The 21,621-nt window shown below is 46.8% G+C and overlaps 1 protein-coding gene across 1 annotated transcript; it reads right to left on the bottom strand.

Moving 5' to 3' along the window:
• Positions 1–6,868: 6,868 nt before the first annotated feature.
• MTURN (maturin, neural progenitor differentiation regulator homolog) lies at positions 6,869–21,393 on the bottom strand. The gene is made up of 3 exons (XM_082044282.1): positions 21,191–21,393; positions 15,178–15,300; positions 6,869–9,225 (listed from the first exon to the last, which is right to left on the bottom strand). Exons 1-3 carry the CDS (start codon positions 21,350–21,352, stop codon positions 9,115–9,117), a joined length of 396 nt encoding a protein of 131 aa, XP_081900408.1. The 5' UTR covers positions 21,353–21,393; the 3' UTR covers positions 6,869–9,114.
• Between the last annotated feature and the right edge of the window lie 228 nt (positions 21,394–21,621).

Raw genomic sequence — 21,621 nt, 5'->3', positions numbered from 1 at the left:
TATTTTGCCAACTGCACTCCCAGTTATTTAGCCTGCAGCTGCAGCCAGGGAGGGAGAGAGCAGCATGTAGGGTGAATGCAAGCTCACATCCACACAAGATAACTCATTTTCTCATTAGTGAGAAATGTAATGCACGCACTGACAGTGACCCATAGCCGAATGCAGCGCTAGTTTCAGGTCTCCCCACTGGGGCTGAGCATTTCCAGAGGCTGGCAGCAGGAATTAGGGTCGTGGTTTGTGCTTGATTGATGGCACATGCGGGGTAGGACTCACTATTTGTCATCTCCTCAGCACCCTTTAGCCTACATCTGTGCTGATGCCTTGGGCCAAAACTCTTGTCCCTCTCCTGGTACTGTGGAAAGCTGACTGGACATGAAGTGGCTGTCCACGTCCTGCTTGTCAGCCTCAGGTCATCTGAACATGGCACAGCTTGGCTCCCTTACATGACCACTCCAACCCCAGAAGCTGAGAAGGTCCAAGGAAAACCAGCTCCACCCCCAGTCCTGACATGGCATTGCTCCTGATGCAGTGCAGTCCAGCCGCGGTCCCAGGAGGGATTGGGTACCCACCAAGGGGTATTGGCACCAGCTCCCACTGCCCTACCCAGCTTTGATAAGGCTGGCACCCATCTGCAGGCTGCTTCTGCCCCCTCCTCCCCATGGTCTTTCTCCATGGCAAGCTCTCAGCCCATCTGTCTCCAAAGCTGGATAGTTTTTGCCCCATGCCCTGATTCCTTCTTTCCTCATCTGACCCCTTCTCCAGCAGCAGCTGAGGTGGCAAGAGAGCAAAAGCAGGGTCTTGCAGGCCAGCAGCAAACTTGCTTTCATCATCCTTGCGATGCTACCATCGGCTTGAGTTGCTTCAAAACGTAGGCTCTGCTGACCTCTAGGGGACTGCTACAAAGCCAAAAGCAGAAAGGCTTGCTCATGGCATGCTACATGGCATGCTACAGCCCTTCATATGCTCTTAAGGAGCTCTGGGGTGGGTATAACAGCTGACACCCACTCCTGGGCCCTTTAGCACTACTAGAGGCTGTAAATAAAAACCTGCCTCCAACACTGCCCCTGCCATCGCACCATTATAGCAGCAATACCTTAAGAAAAGTGTACAAGCAAGGTAAGGTTGTTGTGGAGAGATATTACCTGCTATCAGACTGCCCCATATAACCGCTGCTTTTATTTCAGCACGGTGAAGCACTTGGGAGTTTGAGATCTTCTGCCTTTCAGCCTCTTCTATATCAGTTTGTCTAATAAAAGGTATAAAAACCTTGCCTTGGTGTTACAACTACAGTACTACTCAGTGAAAAGCATGGAGGCATACACCTAGGGATTGGAAATAAAGGTAAATGTGCTGCTTTATGGCATTTCATCACTCGCTAAGCAAATGGTGGAAGAAAGAACCTTGTAACAGAGAAGAAGGAACATGAAGACTTGTAGAAAGAAAGTGAAAATCTCATGTGCTCCTTAAAACAGCACATGAAGCTGCTGAGGGGGGGCAACTCTGCATTTTCCAGTTGACTCTGCTTGACAAAAACTGTGGTGGGTGAAAAAGCCTTACGCAGGACCCTATAGAGGCAACAGAAACTGCTAACCTCTAATGGATCTGTTCTCCTTGATACAGAGCCAAAATCCATCATAACCCTGAAATATCCTCATTTCTTGACTTGGGGAAGGCACGACATAACTCTGGAGAGCTGGAGTGTGGACAGACATGGACCGAGGCGAAAACTATGTGCATGGCCAAGTGCTCCCATCTGCAGCCGCCACCTGATGTGGGAGCTCTCCACTAGAGCAGGGCAGCTGCTTATCCCTGGGCTGAGGTCCATATTAGCAGAGAGCTGCTGTCTAAGCTGTAGAACTCCACTTGACCTTCTGACGCAGGAAGAGTCCATCCAGCAGACCTGAGCAGGCAGCAGGCTCCAAGTAGCTGAACACATAGCGGGATCGTCACCTTTTCCACAAGATCAGCTGTATCTGTAGCCAGAGCCTAATTGTCACTGTGGCTTCCACCATACACAAAGGTCTCTGAAGAGGCTGTGGGACTTGTGTTGCCAGGACCGTGCACCAACCTGAGGGAGTCAGTCCTGGCAGGCACTCCACCAGATACAGGAATGGCTTTAGAGCCAACACTGAGGGCTCTGGACACACCACAGGGGACGTAACTGGCACACTCCTACTGAGAGCTCGTGCCCTGGGAAGTGCCAAAAATACAAGTCAAAGTGCAAAGCTAAAGCACTTTTCCACAGGCTGGAAAATGTTCAACCCACAGAGTCTCATGACAAAAGCTAACGACTGACAGCATCCCTTCAACCAAATCAGGGTGAGGAGATGTCAAAACGGCAATTAAAAGTGGAGTGTTTAAAGAAAAGAGACAAATGAGTTGAAAAGAACCACGAATTTTCATTTCAGCATCACTACATGTCTCTTAATTAGAACAGACACCTCCCTCATCTGTGCAAAACAGAAGAGGACCTGGAGACTGGCTCATCCACAAATACTACCACCAATTCCCATCTTCTGACAGCAAATCTACCACCTCAGACTGTGCCTAACTGAACTACCCCAGCAGTTCTGGGTCCTGTCCTGCAAAGCAGGGCTTACCCTGCAGTGCCCAAAGCTCAGATTAAATCCTTTTCTCCTCCTTACAGCTGCAAACATCACATTTATCCCACCATGCGCCAACACTGCCCAGGAAATGTAAGCCTATCGTTCCCTTTGCCACACACATCATAGTTATGCTTTAGTCCCTCAAAAATCCCCGTTTAGTTGATCTTGCTCACAGAGAAAAGACTCCATCGGTCATCAGTTTGGTAAGCTCTTTAATGGCAAGCTCATGGTGTAACAACGCTGCTGGATTCGATGCCTCGGTGGTGGGAGAGGAAGGAGGATCAGAAGAAAGGCAGGATTCCACTGAAGACCTGCACCTTTTAAAGCATCAGTTAAAAGGGCAACATCTTTTGGCAACCCATTTCACAGCTTCATACTCCCAAAGACAGAGAGGTTTGCACGGTGTGGTGCAACACAGGTTTCTGCTTGGCATGTTGAGGTCTGCCTGGTCCCTGCATTTGTAAAGGAAAACCCAACAACAACAACAAAATTGCATTGACTGAAATCCAGAGCTGACATTTCCACCACCCCCGAAGATTAAAGCAGGCATCTTTTACATGCAGTGTTAGCACAGACCTTTGCCTACACAAGCAACAGCATATCGGTACAGACGGAATTTCAAAGTTCGATGTCTTTTACACGAAACCAGTGAGCTTTGCTGTAGTCAGCAGCAACTAGTTCAAAGAGGTTTTTTTCTGCAGACCAATGAACACCCTTTTTGTTAATCTGTATATTTGTTTATGACCAAGCTTGTACTGACACTGCAGAGCTATGTGGCTCTGTAGAAAGTGGGGTTTGCAATAATGCAGATGCTCCTTTAGGCACTGCCCTTCTTTTTATTTTATTTTTTTTTTTAAAAGCAATGAGGAAAAAGTCAAACATAGAGCATGTAAATGATAATTTGGCTTACTGAATGGGTGACTGCTGTAAGTGAAGAGGTTTCCCTCGTACACCTGCCACAGACACCAGATAGCAACAATGCAACTAAGTAAGTCTCAGAAGTCCAATAAAAACCCAAGGTGACAGGGTCTGCCCTCCAAGTCTTTCCCATCAGAGGTAAGGACCAAATTTAAGGAATCTATTTATTTTAGTATTTGCCTCTGAAGTGATGTCCCTGAGCCTTCAGCTCCATGGTGATGCTGCAGGGACCACATCAAGCCCAGCCTGCTGCAGGGTCACTCCTGCCTGGCTGTCACACCAAGGCTTCCCAGCTGCACAGGCTGCTGGGGAGGAGGGGAGGTCCTGCCAGAACTGAACACATAAAGCATTTCCCTCTGCTCAGCAATTTACACAAAGAGGCATGCAGCTAGAGCCCCTGAAGGGATCCTTCCTGATTTCCCATGTCCTGTGGCCAGATCAAAACCAGCCAGCACTGGGAAAGAGACCTGCAGGCTGGGCCAAGCTCCCCAGCAACCAGCAGCCAGAGAGGCCTCATTTTCTGGAAGCCCAGCCTGGAAAGCCTCAATGGGTCATGACTTTCAGAGACTGGATTATTTAGCTAGGCATTGCTCCCTGTGAAAAGATCTTGGGTTTGGCACCTGACTGCTCTCTCCTGCGTAACTCCTGTCTGTCATGGACCAGTTGTGGGTCCTCAAGGGATGACCCACTTTCCACGCCAACTCATCCCCCTGTGTTGCCTGTGCAGAGAGGACACTGTGGCTCAGTAACACACTGCGCAGAACTGCGGCTCTCCCTGATGCACCTGGCTTGCAATCTGTGGGAGATCAAAGGTATTTCTCTCCCCGCTCTTCTGCTTCCCCTCTTCTAGGAGTGGGAATTTCTGAGAAGAACAGCGTGGTAAGGATGGACACAAGGACAGACACAGGGTAAGGATGGACAAAGGGTGAGGATGGATGAAGAAGTAACATCGCCTCCTGCCACAGCTAAAGCTGACAGTAAAATACCCACAGGCTTCAGCCCTGGATCCCATTGAAAGATCAGGAAACATGTTGAAAGAGCATGGCAGCTTTCCAAAGTAATATCCATAATGTTATTGTAATCATCTTTAGTGTCCCAGTCTCACATCCCACCCTGCAGAAGGGGAAAGGGCAGTTACCTACTACCTGATGTTGTAGCAGAATCTCCTCCCTGCTGTCTGCAGCCACCATCTCACACAGCACACTTTACATGGGACACAGTACCAAGACACAGCAGCTAGCGTGCAGGTCGCCGATGCAGGAAAACTAAGTCTGGCTATTCCCATCCAAAGTGGCATTCTTACAACCATGCAACTTGCAAAAGCACAGCACTATGCACAGAGGGAAACTGCTGGGAAAACAGCCCAGAGCAGGGCAGGACATGGAGCTGACGCCTGGTAGGGTTCAGGTCATCACACTCAGTGGTGTGTTGTTCCTGAAGTTTGTGCAAGGGAAGTTTGCTTATTTTTTTATCCCATGAGCAAGTCCTTTTAAGAGACAGTACTGTGCACCTAATAAAGCAGTTTTATGCTCCCTCACTGCTGCTTCTACCTGCTTACACAATATCATTAATAATAATGTTGGGGAAGAGAGGAGGACACTTTTTTGTTTGCCTTTTCTCCATCCTTTCCTCTCTCAGGCATCTCAAAGTATGAATCAGGCAGGCCACTGACAGAAAAGCACAACCAAGTTCAAGGCCCCAGTAATGTCCAGAGCAGCTTTTTTTGTAAACAGCATAGGTTCAGTAAGCAGATACTTGGCAGGATGGTTTGGGCTGCCTCAGAAATCTCAGCATTTCTCTGAAAGGGGTCTTTCCCACTCTTGCCCCTGCTACACAAACCAGTTGTTACACTTCTGAAATCTGCTCTTCCCTCTGGCATCCCTTGTATTTCTCACACCCCAAGTAGTACTCTGCTCCTTGCATTCATGCAACTCATATTCAGAAGCAACAGTTTTGCACTGCTCTGTCATATTTATATTTAGCCAGAGCATGAAATGCCCATGAGAGAAGGGCAAAGGAAAAGGGAGGCTCTTCTGTGTCCTTTCCCTAACGGTTTGCTTTGAGGACAGGCAATGATAAGGCATACCTCTTTTCACCCACAGATCTAAAAGCACTTCATACACTGGTGTGTACTAAAAGCCCCTTTTACAAAAGGCTTAAGGTGGGACTTCCAAAGGAGTTACCCAGCTCCCACTGAATTTCATGGAAGCCTGGATGGATGACTGGAGGCCTGCCTTGAATTCCCAGCTGCTGATATCCACCTGAAGTTCAGGGCAAGGCAATGGCAGAGCTCTGAGCCCATATCTTCTCACTGAGTCCTCTGGCTCGCAAGCCTTTTTGCACGTGTTCACAAATCTTGCGTCGCAGTCTGGCAGCTTAGACACTGGGTCATGCTACCCCTGGTTAATTACTAAATGACTATCAACCTCAGTATGTGGCAGGAGTGAGGGCAAAATAAAATACAAATACAAAAGTACTTTGTAATACAATTAATCCAGTTCCCCATGTCTTGCATTGCTTGATAAGTATGGAACAAGTAACACAGTAATACAGAAATGTATTTGGTCAAAGTAAGCAATAAATATTTTTTGATAAAATACATTCTATATTAATGCTCATTCACATTTAATACACATGAAAATTAAATTTTCTATATATAAAACTCCAGTTTATTCTCAGTGTTGCCTGGTCATGCTTCATTTCAGCAGCAGGGCCCAGCACATTCGGCTCCCAGCAAAGCGAGAGGGAACAAGAGCGCTCAGCTCTCTGCAGGACCGAGCCTCACGCGTCCCCTGGAGTGCCCGGTCCTGCAGGTCCCGTATGAACAAAATCTTGCTGGCTTCAGTGGGAATTCTGCAGGGGTGAGTGCTGCAGAAGGGCCCCTGGCTGTCCAGTACGTGTAGTCTGGTGTGGAAGTCACTCAAATAGCATATGGCATTCCAAAAAAAAAAAAAAGTGAGTTAATGAATACAGAAAATTATATCTCTACATAACTTACAGTGTTATGTTTGCTTGCAACCATATTAATGCTCAACTGCTTGTTAACAATTCCATCAATATGCAGGAAGAGGCAGCGGAGTGCAGAACATACTACAACCTCCTGTATGCAATTACAAGCATTGGATCTTAAACTCACTCCTCATTTCATTAATTCCTGCCTGTCCCGCTGCCACCCAGAGACCAGTTCTTCACTGAGCTAGGTGGAGTCAATCCTCAGCACCTAGGCCGGTTCAGACTGCGTCCGCACCTCCGCCACGGGCCCCTGCAAGGGGTGCAAAAGGTGCTTTTTGGCCGCGGGTGCTCAGCTACCACCCCCATCCACCCCTGCACCCTCCCCCCTGCTGCGCCGGCACTCGCCTGTGCAGCCACGCACGGAGCCAGATGGTGGGACTGATCCGCCTGGAAAACTGCCTGTCCGTAAAAAGGCAAAGGGTTATTTCCCAGCCAGAACGCCGCTGCAGCCGTGGCCGAGGTTTGTGCAGACGCGCCCGGGGGTGCGTGCACCTGCACCCAAGCAAAACTGATGCAAGTGGCCAGCAAACCTGAAGAGCAGGACTTCGCCTCCAGCTTGTGCTACTGCAAATAACATCTTGCATTATGTTACAGCAGAGGAAAGTCAGCCCCCAAAAGATCTACTTGTGCGAGCCGCAACCAAAGGATTGGACACTACTAAGAGAAAAGGTTCTCCCGAAGCAAGGCTCTGTTTAACGTTATGGCACCTTTTTCAGCTGGAGAGGAAAGAAAAACTTAGGGACTTAAAGCAGGGATGGAAACCACTGGTCTTACACTTTATTTTAGTAAGCAAAAAGCCTATTGCTGCTGTACAGTGTTATACAATGAACTGCCACGGTTCTCACGTCACTAGTCCATAAAAATGTGCTGCGACTATCATGTTTATGCCTGCATGCCGAAAGAATGTACAAAGTTGCATTAAGCTCTGTTTCTCTTCCACTTTTTGTTTCTTTTGCGTGTTCTTAAACTCCAAGTTTTACAGTGTTGCAGACACTCCTGTGCATACCCAGGTACCACACACTGTCACAGTTACGGAAGGTCTTTGCCCCAGATTGGAAATATCAAGTGTTGTGCATCTCTCAAGCCATCATCAGAAATGTAAACCACCAAGAAATCTTACTCCCTTGAAAAAAAAAAAAATCTTTAAAAAAATCTACTGAAAAGGAGACGTCGCTAACAGCAGGGTTTTCAAAATGGTGCGAGTTGTTTCTGGGAGTTGTCCAAGCATTTTCTCTGCGCTCACTTTTTGTTTTTATAAAGCTAATTCTGTATAAAAGGGCTTTTGAAGCGCGTGACCTTCATTTCATGATTTTAAAAAAACTGGAAAAAAGGAGTAAATTTAGAAACATTTTGCTCAATTGTGGAAAACAGTTGTATTACAATAGAAACCCCTTTGCTTCTTCTATTTTCAGTACAAAAGGCAAGTAAACAAAGAGACCCTGCATCTTCACAGTCTGGCACTCATCCGAGTCACTTAAATATATGCAAAATAGGTATAAAATAGGAGAGGTCTTCTTTCCCTTTATACCAAAACCCCACCAGCAAGTCTCCAGCTAAGTGAAACCTCACTAGCTTTTATATCAGCCAAAGTAGCAGTATTTTAGCTCCCCTCCTACAAGGTGTAAATGCCTAGACTAGCTCAAAGGCTGGGGAGAAGAACAAGTCCAGCATGATTTTAAGAGCCAGGTGCTGGTTTATACCCCTTATGGCTTCAAAGTTAAGTTGCACTTTAATTCACAATGCCACAAGGTTTGTGTAATAATTTAGCAGTGTATTAAACACAGCAAAGCTTAAAGTTGGTTGTCATGCAGAAGTGAGACAGGCAATGGCTATTTTTCAATAGATTTGCACAAAAGCAGCATTTGGCTTTGGATCAAATGGTGTCGGAGTACCAGGGTTGGTTATAACATGTACTGCTGATAGGAATTACTCCCAGTTATTAAAGCAGCACTTGTAAACTCAGGTGTCAGGCAAAACAACATTAATACTCCTGACACCAACACTCCCCTGGATTTCCCATTTCCCATTATTTTTGTTAAGCCTCCATGTGAACTTCTGCAGTACCAACCGCTATTAAACTAGTGTTTTTCAGGAGAAATCTCTCCGAGTTTGGTACTTCGTCAAACACCATAGCTGTTGAACTAAAAAGAAAAGCACAAGTCATGTTTGCTCTCTGCACTGGTGTCCACGGAAAGGTCACGGGTGAGGACTCGGTGCTCTCACCACACTCTTCCTACATTCTCGGTACTCTACATTCGTGTCAGTGAATGCTACTCTCGAACACAAATCGAAGAGACAAGTCAGCGACAAAACTACTTCTAGACTGATAATGCCAGAATGCTACCAAGACAACTCCATAGAAAACCCACTGAAGCAGGAGCAAAATTCAGGTCACTTCTTAGCAAAGCTCATCACAGATTATTATTGTTATTAGTTTTTTGTTTAAACCATTTTGTAAAACTTTGATCCTGGGAGCCAGATATCCCCATGTGATGTGCTAATTCAAACAGGCTAATGTGGGACCACCTGACCCCACCTGGTACCAAAGGCTTCCGAATTTTTTTAGCTTCTCAGGGAATCACTGCTGACTGACACCCATCTGTTGGTGATCGGCTTCTGGTTCCTCTTCTTCCACATCTGCGTTATATTCTTCAAATGCATCATCATCAACATCTGGAAGCCCAAGTAACTACAAAGAAGAGAAAATACTGTGTAATAGTGAATTACGCACTCCTGCAGCTTTGCTGCAAAACTTCACGCAATACCTAAGTGCCACTTCTTGAAAGCCTCAAACTCTGGAATAACAGTACTGCATAATGATCTTGGTGCTCTCTCTCTCCCTCCTGTGACAGAAAGATTTGAAAATGCATCCTCACACCAAATTAAGTGCTCAGAGACGGGAAGATAAATAAAACCACAGCAAAGCACTTGCAAAGAGCTTTGTGCTCTTCCCTGAGGTCGTATCACGAATTGTTGAGTATTTAGACTTGGCAGTGGTTTAACTTCAGAAAAAAACATGGAAATACTATAGAAGAGGTTACCTTGGTTGAAGATTGTGTTTGGCAACCCTAAAATAGCCAAAGAAGAAAGCATCCTCATGCAGAACTGCCTAGTATGGAATAAGCAAGGAGACCCTAAAAACCTGAAGATCCTATCATGTTAAGTGTTTTTCCTGAACCCTTCACTCCTTCACACCAGATGAAGCCTTGCATGCTGGGTGAAGCCCTCGCAGTGAGAAATACTGCGTATTCAACTCAAAATTGTCCGAGTTCCTTTAAATTTCTCCAAATTAGATTTGGGCTTGTGAAGAACTGCCAGCCCAAATTCCTTGGACAATGTTTGGATGCCTCCACCTGACAGTTCTGATCACTGCAAGGGCACTTGTTTGCTACAGGAAAAGGAGTGAACAGTGATGTTTGAACTTTTCCCCTCTCCTCCAAAAGGTTGCCAAGCCAACAGAAGTCGGGAAGGCAGATAAACCAAATAACAGTCAAAATAATGCATCTGTTGTGGAAATCTCATATTAGAATCCTACACTAGCAGCTAGTAATAGCCACAAAGCAAAATCACATGCCAGGCATTATTGGGAATACCACGTATTTGGCTTGCCAGGGCTGGAAGAGCAGCACAGATGCATGCAACACCCTGTTTGGACAGTGACGCAGCTGTCAGCTCTTGAAAGAGGCAAAGCCCAGAAAAATTGGGAGGAGGGTGACACTCGCTAGGTGGTGGCATGAAAATGAGAAGGCTGTGACCAGGCAGATTTTTAGGGACCTAAACTAATTTAGCCTGTGATCGACAATCAAAATTATTCAGTGGACAGAAATACAGTGCACAAAATTAGCCTCTGGGTCCAATGAAGTACGAATTCCCCTCTGTCACTGGGAGAAAACCAGGTTTTTAGTTCCAGGGTTTCTTCAGCAGGGAAATGGAAAGAGAATTTGCTGACTAACCTCCATCCTTCGCATTCTAAAAATACTTACACAGGACCCCAAACTGGAAATGTTCTTGTTTTGTGAGCAGCACAAAGAGTAAATATTACTATGCTTAACTGAACATGAAACTAGTTGGTTCACTTCCAGGATGTGGGGGTTTGTTTCATGTTGAAGCTAAAATTAAAATACTGAGTTTTTAAAATGCAAAAGCAAAGTCTCTAGACTTTCTTATCTACGAGTATTATTTCACTAAACTGATTGAGTGTATTTAAATTAAATGTGAATATTGTACTGCTCCACTTATATGACCTGGCAGAAAGACTCTTGATCACATTTTTTTTCCCAGCTCTGGTTATAATTCCTCCTTGATTTACATGGAAATGAGCCACATGAGTCTTCATGTTATGGTACACCATAAGCCTTTCCTGTGCAAAATTAGCATGGAAAACACAACATATACCATGAAAACCGCAAAGACACACGCGATCCCGAAGGATGGGGAGCACATCCTGCTTTTCACACATCCCCTCTCCCTTTGCGCAGCTCTCCTCTCCCTGGTGCAGCGTAAATCAGAGTGATGCTGCAGATGTCAGCAATTTTATGGAGTGTAGGAAGGACTGGGATGGGATGGGACGGGACGGGACGGGACGGGACGGGACGGGACGGGATGGGACGGGACGGGACGGGACGGGATGGGACGGGACGGGATGGGACGGGGTGCTCCTCCAAAAGAGGCACAGTTTTGTTCTCTCATGGACACTTCAGGACCTTCCAAGCCACCAAGGACCTCAGCCATGCCAGTCCTGCTTTTAGGGGTCCCATCTCGCTGCTTCCCACAGGACTTTGGTCTCTCACTGCTGTTAACCCCTTACAGCTCTCTGTATTGCACTGACAAATTGGCCAACATCTTGACCCAAGAAGGGAGAATCAGGGTTCAAAGTGCAGGTAGCTCTACAAACACCAGGCCAAAGGAGAAGGAAGCAGTATGAAAGATGAGGACAAAGTAAGATTATGAAGGTGGCCTGAGTTGTCCCTGGACTGACTCCCACCTCGTCTTCTTTCACACTACTTTCTGTTTCTAGTCCTTATCTACTTTATATATTGAAGTATCAGCTATGTGGCAGACTGGAAAGGGCTTTAATGGAAAGTGAAAACAAAGAGATAAAACAGGAAAGGGGTGTAGAAAGAGAGAGCTGATCCATCAGCCAACTAGGCAAGGGGAACAAAACTGCCAGGTGATAGGACAAGGGGTAATGGGATCAAGCTGGAACACAAGAGGTTCCACTTTAAATTTGAGAAAAAACTTCTTCTCAGTAAGGGTGACAGAGCCCTGGAACAGGCTGCCCAGGGGGGTTGTGGAGTCTCCTTCTCTGGAGACATTCAAAACCCGCCTGGACATGTTCCTGTGCGACCTCACCTAGGCGTTCCTGCTCCAGCAGGGGGATTGGACTAGATGATCTTTTGAGGTCCCTTCCAATCCCAAACATACTGTGATACATGGAGAGAAGGAGGACAGGAGGGTGGTGAGCAGGAAGGACCACAGCAGCAGCAGCACCTGAACTACACCTATTTATTCCTGCTGGCCAAAGTACCCATCTGGAGGTAAAGCACAGGTCACTGGGACCCATATGAATTAAATATGGGATAAATGGCTTTCAAACTGCAGACTCCCCACTTGGGATGTAGGCTTTTTATGCTGAAGGTGATCTCAATGCGGGAGCCCTGGAATTTGCTGCTGAATTGTACAACTCGTGTTTTGGTTCTCTGCAAAATCTGCCAGCTGGTGCAATGTCCCTCAGGCATTTTTTTATTTTTCACTTGTCTTTCTTAACTCTTCCAAAGTACCCTGATTTTATACAAATAACCTAGTAGATGTTAAGTTCCAAACTTACGAAAGCAGAGTGGCATTGCCTCCCACCAAAAGCTGATGCAGAAACATGCTGAAAAATAAGCCAAGTACAAGACCAAGCTTTAGCAGTCCACACAGTGCTACACTAGTGATAACGAGGTTCTGTCAAATCCCGGTGTGAAGGGCTCAGTCTCCAGGCAGATGTGCTTACAAACACCAGCACAGACACCTCTGGCACCAGAGAGACAAAAGCACCAGAGGAGCTGGGATGCTCTGAGGCGAATAGTGTTATTTTAGCTATTGATATCATTTCATGTACCTGTGCGGCGTCTGGCACTGTTGGATGCTCCCTGAACAAGCAGATAAGGCGGCAAATCACAGAGTTTTGTGGTAACTGAACCAGGAAGGCAGTAACAGGCAGAGACAACATGCCCCCTACCACCTTCAGCAGAGAAACAGCTTGACTTTGTCTGGAGCAGGATTTAGAGATGCAGTTTAGCTGTTGAGGGTTAACCAACACTTTAAAAAAGCCTCATCTAAATAAATATCCTGTATTTATGTATCACTGTGTTTATGCCCAGAAAACACGCTGACATTCAGCAGCAGTTTTTCCTAAATGGCCATTTTTCAAACTGAAATTTGCCAGTCTGGTCTCTGACAGCAAACTCCACTGGGATGGCGTAGAAGAAATGCCCTCCAAATGCACTGCTATCTGCAAGCTGACAGCAAGGTGGTTTCAGCAGCAAAACAGGTCCAGCAGAGAAAGCATGGGGGACAGCGCGATGTACTGCCAAGTAAATAATTTCCTAAAACTGAGGAAAAGTGGCTTTGTTCTGGCAAAGGTCTGAGGGTGCAAAATAACTGTTTCCGTACATCTACTCTAACATTCTTCACTTTTAAAAATCTATCCTGCCATGCATGTGCTATTTTTAATAATTACAGTAAGGGAAAAATGTCAATACATTCCTATTAGTCTACACACAACCATACCTCAAAGGATAAACTCAGTTTTCTTATGCTGATGAAAATCTCTCAGTACTAGGTCAAAGGCAAATCCGAGAAACTTAATCTTTGTGGTGCATCCAAGAGAAAATGAAGAGGTACTTGATTACAATCTGCAAGAGGTCTCTGACAACTGAGGACGCTGGTTTTGAGCAGACAAAAGCATGATGAACTTCAACAGCTAGGACATGAAACTAGAAAAATGCAGATTGCAAATAAAAGAGTTTTTCACAGTAGCCTAATTAATGATGAGAAGAAAAAGTCCCCAGCAGTGTTGTAACCTTTAAGTTACCTGAAGACTTTACATCAAGACTGGATGTCTTCGGAAAAGACACCCTCCAGGCTCAACCACAACTTATGTTCTTGGCTGTGGGAATCATGGGGTGAAATGTGATGTATTAATGAAGGGCCCAGACTAAATGAGCATAATGGTTCCACTTGCTTTGAACCTTTTCATTCTGAAGAGCAGCTTAACTTGGTTCGACTGAAGCAAATTTCTCAGTAACTTAAGCTATGCTGAAAAAAATGTGGTTTAAATGAAATAAGTGATCTGTACCAATTTAATTAAGTCTTTTTGAAGTCCTCTTTAGCCAAACCAATGGAAGTTTCTCCTCAAAGACACAGCTTTTCTGAGCAGGAGAAAACAGCTATGAAGATCCAAGAGCTGAATATTGTTCTGGGAAACATATTTATATTTTTGTATGTTTTCACAATTACAAGCAGCTGTACTGACAGATCAGATTTCCAGTCCTTTCTAAGAAAAGTGTGCATCTGTTCTATTTATTTCCAGTCTCTCAAAGGATTATTTAAAACGATGCTCTTTTATGTCGACCAGCTGTGGCGGTGCATGGCAAGGCAAAGCAAGGGTGTAACACAGGGAGGGCCAGTGTTTTCATACTGGCACTCCAGGCCCTCCCTTTCACTATAAAATACTTGGGATACATTTTCAGTCTTCTCGATTAGTCAGCCAGAAAGAGAGAGGAAGGAAAACGGTCTACATTTTGAGCATAAAAACATCCATCGTCAGCTTTCCCATGGACATCATGGGAGTGTGGTTCTGGCAATGAACCTCTGTGCTGTGCTTTGCACCAGCCCCTTACTCAGCCCCAGGCACTCAAAAGAAGAGGCTGTGCAAAGGGAGGACTTGGCAAAAATGAAGGACAACAGCCAGCCTGAGTCACCTCACCCTGATGAAACCCAGACTTTCACCCAAATCGTAGTGTTAAACAAGAACAGAGAAAGCTGAGTAGCAGCAAAACAGAAAAATACAGGCCCCCCTCCGAAAAAAAAACACAGTTTCTGCTTCAACTTCTCTAGCAGTGACCAAACTGGTGTTTGCAAATACCAAGTGGCAACCATCCTAACAGCAAAACTTGGACCACCCCTAAAACAAAACAAACCACTCCGAGGAGAGACTGTACTTCCAGCTTCCAGAGGTTTACTTTCACCGTTCAAATCCTTGCAAAACTCCCCAGTTCCAGCACCAGGAAATGACTCTGCCACAAACAAAGTCCAGTGGCTCGCATCCTGTTGTTTCTGGGAGTCAGCACTGCACCAGCGGGACACGAGCCCCCGGGGCCGCTGCCACCGGCTGCCGCAACAGCTGGCCTCCCACCCCACGCGGGAATCTCACCCTCTCAAACACAGAGACGGAAATAGAGAGGCAGCTGGCTTCCAAGAAACAATTTCTAGTTGCCTGATAGTGGCTTGCGTGCTGACACCCCTGCGCGCAGGCAGCTGACTGGTGATGTTAAGTCCCTGCAGATGAAAAACCATCTTGCTCCCTCTGGCGCTACCCTATTAAAAGTCACAGGTAACTGTCAATGTTCAGAAGTAAAAAAAGAGAGATACTCACAGGTCTGAAGGATTTGAAGACTTTTTCCAATATTTCATGGAGCGTCTTTTTCCCACAGGAGGAGATGTAATCCTGTGCGAGCTGCAGAAAAGGTAAGCAGTCCTCACTTTCGCTCCACACGTGCTGAAAGCCAACAGCAACACAAGAAAGAAAAGGCATTAACAGGAATTCACACCAGCCTTTCCACATGTTTTATAAGGTGACATGTTGTAAACATATGCCAAAGTACATGGGGCCTCCTGCGCTTCAGACCTGTACTGGGGGTCTGCAGGCTTTTCCAGGCACCACACTTCTGTGGAGGAACCTGGATTTTATTGATGCAATGCATCAGAAAGCAGAGAAATTGATCCAGAAGGGAAAACACCTTATGACTGCACCAGAAACAAAGGGTATGCACATCTTGCACATACACATTTTACAAGTAAAGGTGTTTGTGTTTGACATCAGCCCTACTCAGACCTGGATGTCACGTTGGATTTTCTCCTCTTCTGCATCATCCGCTGCAAGGGAGCCCTCAAGAAGAGCTAAAGCATCTCTACGTCTTCCTGGCATTAGTGCAAGAGTGATGCAACCCTGGAAGTGGAACCTGATGTGTAATTATCTTGACGATGAAGAAGATGCAAAATATACCCACGGGTTAGACACAGAGCCAAGTAGAGACATTTGGGCACTAGGAACATCCTGACACTTCATGCCTCCCTCCCTAGTTTGAGGTTTACTCCTCCTGGAGCCAAATCTTCTTTTCCCAGGCAGGCACATATAAAACTATTTGGGATATTCCTCTCATCTTGCTCTTACTTTGGAGATGCTGGTTCCCCAGCCTGGTTTTGTGCAGCCTTATTCTGCTGCTATAAGGCTGTTTGAAAGAGAGCTGGTGAGGGATGGTGGAAGCACTCAGGCAACAATCTGTCTTGCACACAAGGGCAGCCCGCAGCACAAGCTAACCCAGACTTTTAAAGACCTTCTTTTTGAAGACTTTATTCACCGGACTGTCTTAGGCAGTCTGCTACACAGAGAAGTGTAATACTACTAAACTGGTTTGAGGCTCTTATAACTCTATTTTTGCACAGCAGCTCTTTTCCCCAAAGTGTTGTGCAGCTTTTTTACTGTGCTATAAACAGTAAAGAAAACAGTAAACAGAAAGAGGAGGGTCTCTCTGAAGCTTAACTAACATTCAGGGAAAGAGCAAGAACGACGGATGTTTCAATCCCCAACACAAGGCTTGCATGTTGCCTTCCTGTTCAGTGGTGAATACCTGCCAGGGATGCAGTTTCACACTTATCAAAAGAAAACATTACTTAATATCACCTAAGCTGCATCTTTAAGATGAAAAATGTAACTGCTTTGCTATGAGCCTCACTTGACCTACATTTTCTTTTCTGCTTGTTGCATCTTACAAGCATAAACATAGAGAAATGTTTTGCTATGACAAGAGCCCTGCCTTACTGAGTAGGTTCTGCTCTTTCCATCTAACCAGACTAATTTCTTAAACAGTCTGGCAATAAAAATAAGTTCTTCACAGTCTTGCTAACTCTCAAAGGCACATACCACAAGTCTCATGATACTTCATGCCATCTTAAGAGTCATGGGCTTTGTAGTCCTATATAAATATACAACCAAATCTCAGCTTCTGTTTACCAAAAAAAAGTCTGCATTTCATGATTTCTATGGCCTAAAAAGGCAGAAGGTACATGAAGTGAACCCAAATGAACCCTCTTTAAAATATCAAATGAACACTTTCAAATCGCAACATTTTAAGAACAGCCTCAAGATTCTGGAGGCCTGGCCCACTATTTCTTAATACTTGGGTTAGCAATAACCATTTATTTACTTCTAATCTTAGCATCAAACTTAAGAGCTGGATGTTGCAGTTTGGCAATTCATGGCTCACGCTAAACCTGCTGTAATTGTTTATATGTATAAAATGATTATGACTGCTAACATCCTGATTCTTGTGGCTTCTTTTGACAACCAGAGCTACACACAGGAGCTTCCACAGAAATGAAAATCAGGCCCTGCCCTTTTAGAAATTATAGCTAGTTTGCTCCCCAGGGAAAGTTAACCCCATGTTGTCCTATCACATTTTTACAGCCTCTTTTCAAGCTGCACCACGTTTTAGACTCCAGTGTAAATTTGTTAGCACTAGCACAGAATAAGATCATCTAGCACAAGGGGAAACCGTAAACTTGGTCATTGAGCCTTTGAAGATACTTTCCTGCACAGCATCGTAAGGCAATAAGCAAGTAAGGCTTCCAACGATTGCCAGGTCTGCAGAAGATTTAAAAGTTTTAGCTGTAGCAACAAACAGACTAGGAAAGGTCTCACCTGCCACTAGTGCATGCATCTCATTTGGAAATGGCTTGATTTCATTTTCCCTCCCAAGAAAAATCCTCAACTGTGATAAAGACACCAGTTATAACACTTACATATTTAGCTGCATCTACAGTTCTCTGTGGACGTTCTGCTCTGCACTGAGGCAGCGCAGGAACTGAGTCTCACCACTGACTCAAGCATCTCCAGGGTAACCTGCAAAAGGAATTTTGGCCTCTCAAAATAAAAACAAACGTAATTTGAGGATTCTGCTCTTGTTTAGAAAGTTAGAGCAGTCAGTGAGGCTGCACATCTGGAGATGCTTTTCCTGGAAAAACCCTGGTGCCTGAGAAGCTCTTTGCAGTGGGATAAGCGGGCTGCTGGCAAACCTGTGGGCCACAGCGCTCAGCCATGGCTGCGCAATTAAAAAAATATTAACCTCATCATCTGAGTATGTGTCTTCCAGGCTTGCCCAGTTTCGCTCACAGTTGCTTTGTGTCGCTACAAAAGCACACAGCCACTAATTTCCACCTCAGCTGACCTAGGATCATGGTTGAATTATTTAGTTCAGCATCTACATGCAGCGTGTAGCTGAGGCAATTCATACGGTTGCTCCTGGAGGGGGTTGCTTTCCCTCACACCTTTAAATAATTCGGTGTTGCTGGATGACAGAGTCACTTGCTGGACCACGTTTTTCTAACCAGCCCACCTGCTGTGCATGGCAGTAAAACTTATTTTTCTTTGTGAGAAGAATTCGACTTGTAGAAAATAATCAGACTCACTGACTCTGTTCTAAAAAAATGTACAGGAGATCTTGCATCAAGCTGGCATCATATTTTTGTTTGATCAGTTACTTTGAACACCAGCAGTAACATGGTGACAAAACAAATGACAGACTACAAGGAATAGCATCGCAACCTTTGCCCTCATTGTTTACGGCTCTACAAGTCCAACGAATTTGTTGAGACTACCACGAGCCTCAGGAGCCAAATTATACATAGTTCAGCTGCCTAAAATGCTGATTCAGAGAGTTTTAGTGTCCAGGTGATACTGAAAATGACAACAGGCATCAAGATGGGTCTTCTGCATCCCTAGCATGTTAAAAACCTAGCCCTAAGATTCCTTTACAGGAAATTAAAATTATATGATTGTTGTGATCTGGAATCTCTGATTTTATACAAAATTCTGAGTTATTCTCCCCCAGATTGCATCTTGGCAACCTTTCCATGTTTTTCTCCTCCTCCCTTTTCAGTTCATCATGCCCATCATTTCCTCCTTACAAGTGGGTTATCATGGACTTCTCTGGCACCTCCTACATAGCTTTTTAAGTTGCATTATCATGAAATGAAGACATAAAGAAAGAGAACAAGAATACCAGGCACCAGATGCTTATTAAATGTGAGGCTCCTTTATAAGAGTCACACGGTGCAAAAAGGCTCTAAGTGTGCCACCGTGAATTCTGTTTATATTTACTCACTTTCACACTCCATTGTGTTACTGGAGCCATGCAACAAGGCTCAAGTGCAAATGAGCATCAGTCCCCTGGCTTGCATTAAGTCTCTTTAAAATAAACTTTAGCCTGTAATTGCACACAGAAAGGAAACTTATCTTCTGGAACATAAAAAAAAGAAACTGACTGGAAAAAAAAAAGAGACAGCCAAGCTAGGAGCAGAAAAGAAGCCCCACAGTGCTCCAGGAGCAGAAAACATGATGCTGTTGAATCAGCTCATTAGTGGTTCTTAATCACATTAAAGAGACACCATCAACATGAAAAGAATTAAGAATGACACCTATCTGCCTGTCTTAAAAGTATTATTACTACAAAAAGTGCCTCAAGTAATCATGACCAAAAAAATAGACAGAAGAAAATGCTGCCTCTGTTTTGCCACTGTTTACGTTCTGCATTTGATAGGGGTTGACCCTTTTGCTCAGTTTTACTACTGGCAGCTTTGGATGGGGAGTCCAAAGCAACCCTGGAATGAACATATTTGCCAAAAAAAAAAAAAAAAAAGGGAAAATGTGGTTGCAAACCCACAAAGATTGGCCAGAGTTGGAAGCATGGGAACAGGGTCTAAAACTGCTTAAGATTTTTTTTTTAAGTTGACTAGATTTTGCTTTGAAAGTGTTTGCTTGATTATTGAGCAGCCTATAAAGAAACAATACATATCTAAGAAAAATAATGAGCTTTCTTCACAATTTCTGCTTTTATTAGCATCTAATCATAGCCTTAGCCTAGTTCTGCATTGGATCCGTATGTATCCCTGCTTAAGAGTCCACCAGGCACGGCCCTTTCTGGGCACTGGCATCACTAGAAGGGAACAAGCGCCCAGGTTCAAGAGGCTCATAGGTGCTTGGAGATGGATATGCAGGGCTAGTCCCACCATGGACCAGGAGAATTCACACCCTGAGATGCTCCACTGCCACGGCTGCGACCGAAGGTCTCATGTATCCCTGGAGAGATGCATAACTAAACTCCGGATAACTTCTTTCGTAATTCAGCATGACCATTTGCCCAACACGATAAATTAACATCCTGCTCGCCAAGATTTGTGGTCTTGAAGAAGTCACTTCACTGCTCTTTGTTTCCATGAGCTCACCTGTCAAATGGGTTCTTACTGCACTTACCTGTTGGAAAGCGAATCAATGAACATTTGTCAAGCAGGTGGAGGGATGAAAGTTGCTCTGAGAAGGGAAGGACCTACAACATTCCTACAATAATGGACTGTGCTAGGAGGTTTTTGGTTTTTTTTACATAAAATAAAGTCCTTTATTTGCCGTTAGCTGGAGGGTTGCAGACTACATACCCCCTGGAGAGGTGCCGCTTTTTGATTACTCTTCTTGCACTTCTGCTCACCACCGAGAGGGCTGGGGGGAAGGTGAACAACCCACCCCCCCCTCATCCCAAATCCACGGGTTGTTTTGCCGGTGCCTTTTCCGCGCAAACTTGACGCTGAAGTCCGCGGGGTGCGGGGCGGGGACGCGGCGGCACCAGGGCCGGCACCTGCCCGGGTCCCCCAGCCCCGGCGGGCCCTGGGGAGCGGCGGGGGGGGGCGGAGGGGTGGCCCGGCCCTCCTGTCATCCTGACTCCATTTTATTCCTACCCATTCTCCATTTGCCGTGACAGCCCTGCCAGCCTGCCCGTCCCTGCGCCGTGCCCGGGCACCCCGGCAGGATGGAGGGGCCGCGGGGGGAGCGGCAGCTGCAGCCCCCGCGGGGCGCTGGAGGTGCGAGGGGGGCTCTCAGCCCTCCTGCCCCCGGAGCCCACAGCCTCCCCGGGCTGGGGTGACGGGGAGGCGGGGGGTTTCTGCCCGCAGCCCTACCCGCGGGGCCGCCCCGCACCGCCAGCGGACTCCATTTTGCAGATTGTGGTGCGCGCTGGGGAGGATCCCCCCCGGCCCCCCGCCCTGTCCCCGCCACCCCCGGCCCACACGCCGGGCTCCCCTGCATCCCACGGCACCACCACCCTGCATCCCCGCATCCCTCCGCCGCTCCGGGGCACGGCCCCGTCCTCCGCCCCCCTCCCCAGCGCTCCCCTTCGGGTGCTCCCCCAAGCACCGGGGACCCGCACGGACAGAGGAGGGGGATGTCCCAGAGTGGTGCAGGGGGTGCCCGCCGGTGCATGCACACGCACGGATACCCACGCACGCCCCTGACTACTCCCCACCCCCACCCCCCTTTCCCGGTCCCCTCCCGGGTCACTCACGAAATTGTCGCCGCAGGCGGCCTCCGGGCAGAGCACGTAGAAGGAGACGCCGGGCTCGGCGTAGAAGTCCATGCGCCGCTCGGTCTCCTCGGCGGCGATGAGCTGGAAGGGCGTGCGGGCGCACCACCGCTCCGCCGCCTCCGCGAGCGCCTCGAAAGCCATCGCCGCCGCCGCCGCCGCTCCGCGCCCGCCCGCGCCGCCCCGCGCGCACCGCGCCGCCCCGCGCCCGCCCCGCGCGCCGCCCCCCGCCGCCGCGCGCCGCTCCGCGCGCCCCCAGCCCCGCTCCGGGGAGCAACCGGGGAGCGGGCGGGGGGGGGGGATTTGCTGCGGACCATTGACTTCACGCCTTCTGGCAACTTGGGGAGGGGGAGAGGAGCCCAGCCGGGCCCCGCTGTCAGCGAGACGGTGCTGCGCTTTGCTCTGCTCTTACT

This window comes from Streptopelia decaocto (assembly GCF_964273445.1).
Source record: "Streptopelia decaocto genome assembly, chromosome: 2".
Classification (NCBI taxonomy): Eukaryota; Metazoa; Chordata; class Aves; order Columbiformes; family Columbidae; genus Streptopelia; species Streptopelia decaocto.
Note: the sequence above shows the minus strand (reverse complement) of the source record. Positions and strands in the feature narration are given on the sequence as shown.

What these genes read in the sequence shown, in the direction of transcription:
- MTURN (XM_082044282.1), bottom strand. Translation starts at nt 21,352, where the DNA reads ATGGCTTTCGAGGCGCTCGCGGAGGCGGCGGAGCGGTGGTGCGCCCGC. An exon ending in CCGCCTGCGGCGACAATTTC is followed by an intron (nt 15,301 to 21,190) that starts GTGAGTGACCCG and finishes GTTGGCTTTCAG; the next exon opens with CACGTGTGGAGCGAAAGTGA. An exon ending in TCTTCAAATCCTTCAGACCT is followed by an intron (nt 9,226 to 15,177) that starts GTGAGTATCTCT and finishes TCTTCTTTGTAG; the next exon opens with TTACTTGGGCTTCCAGATGT.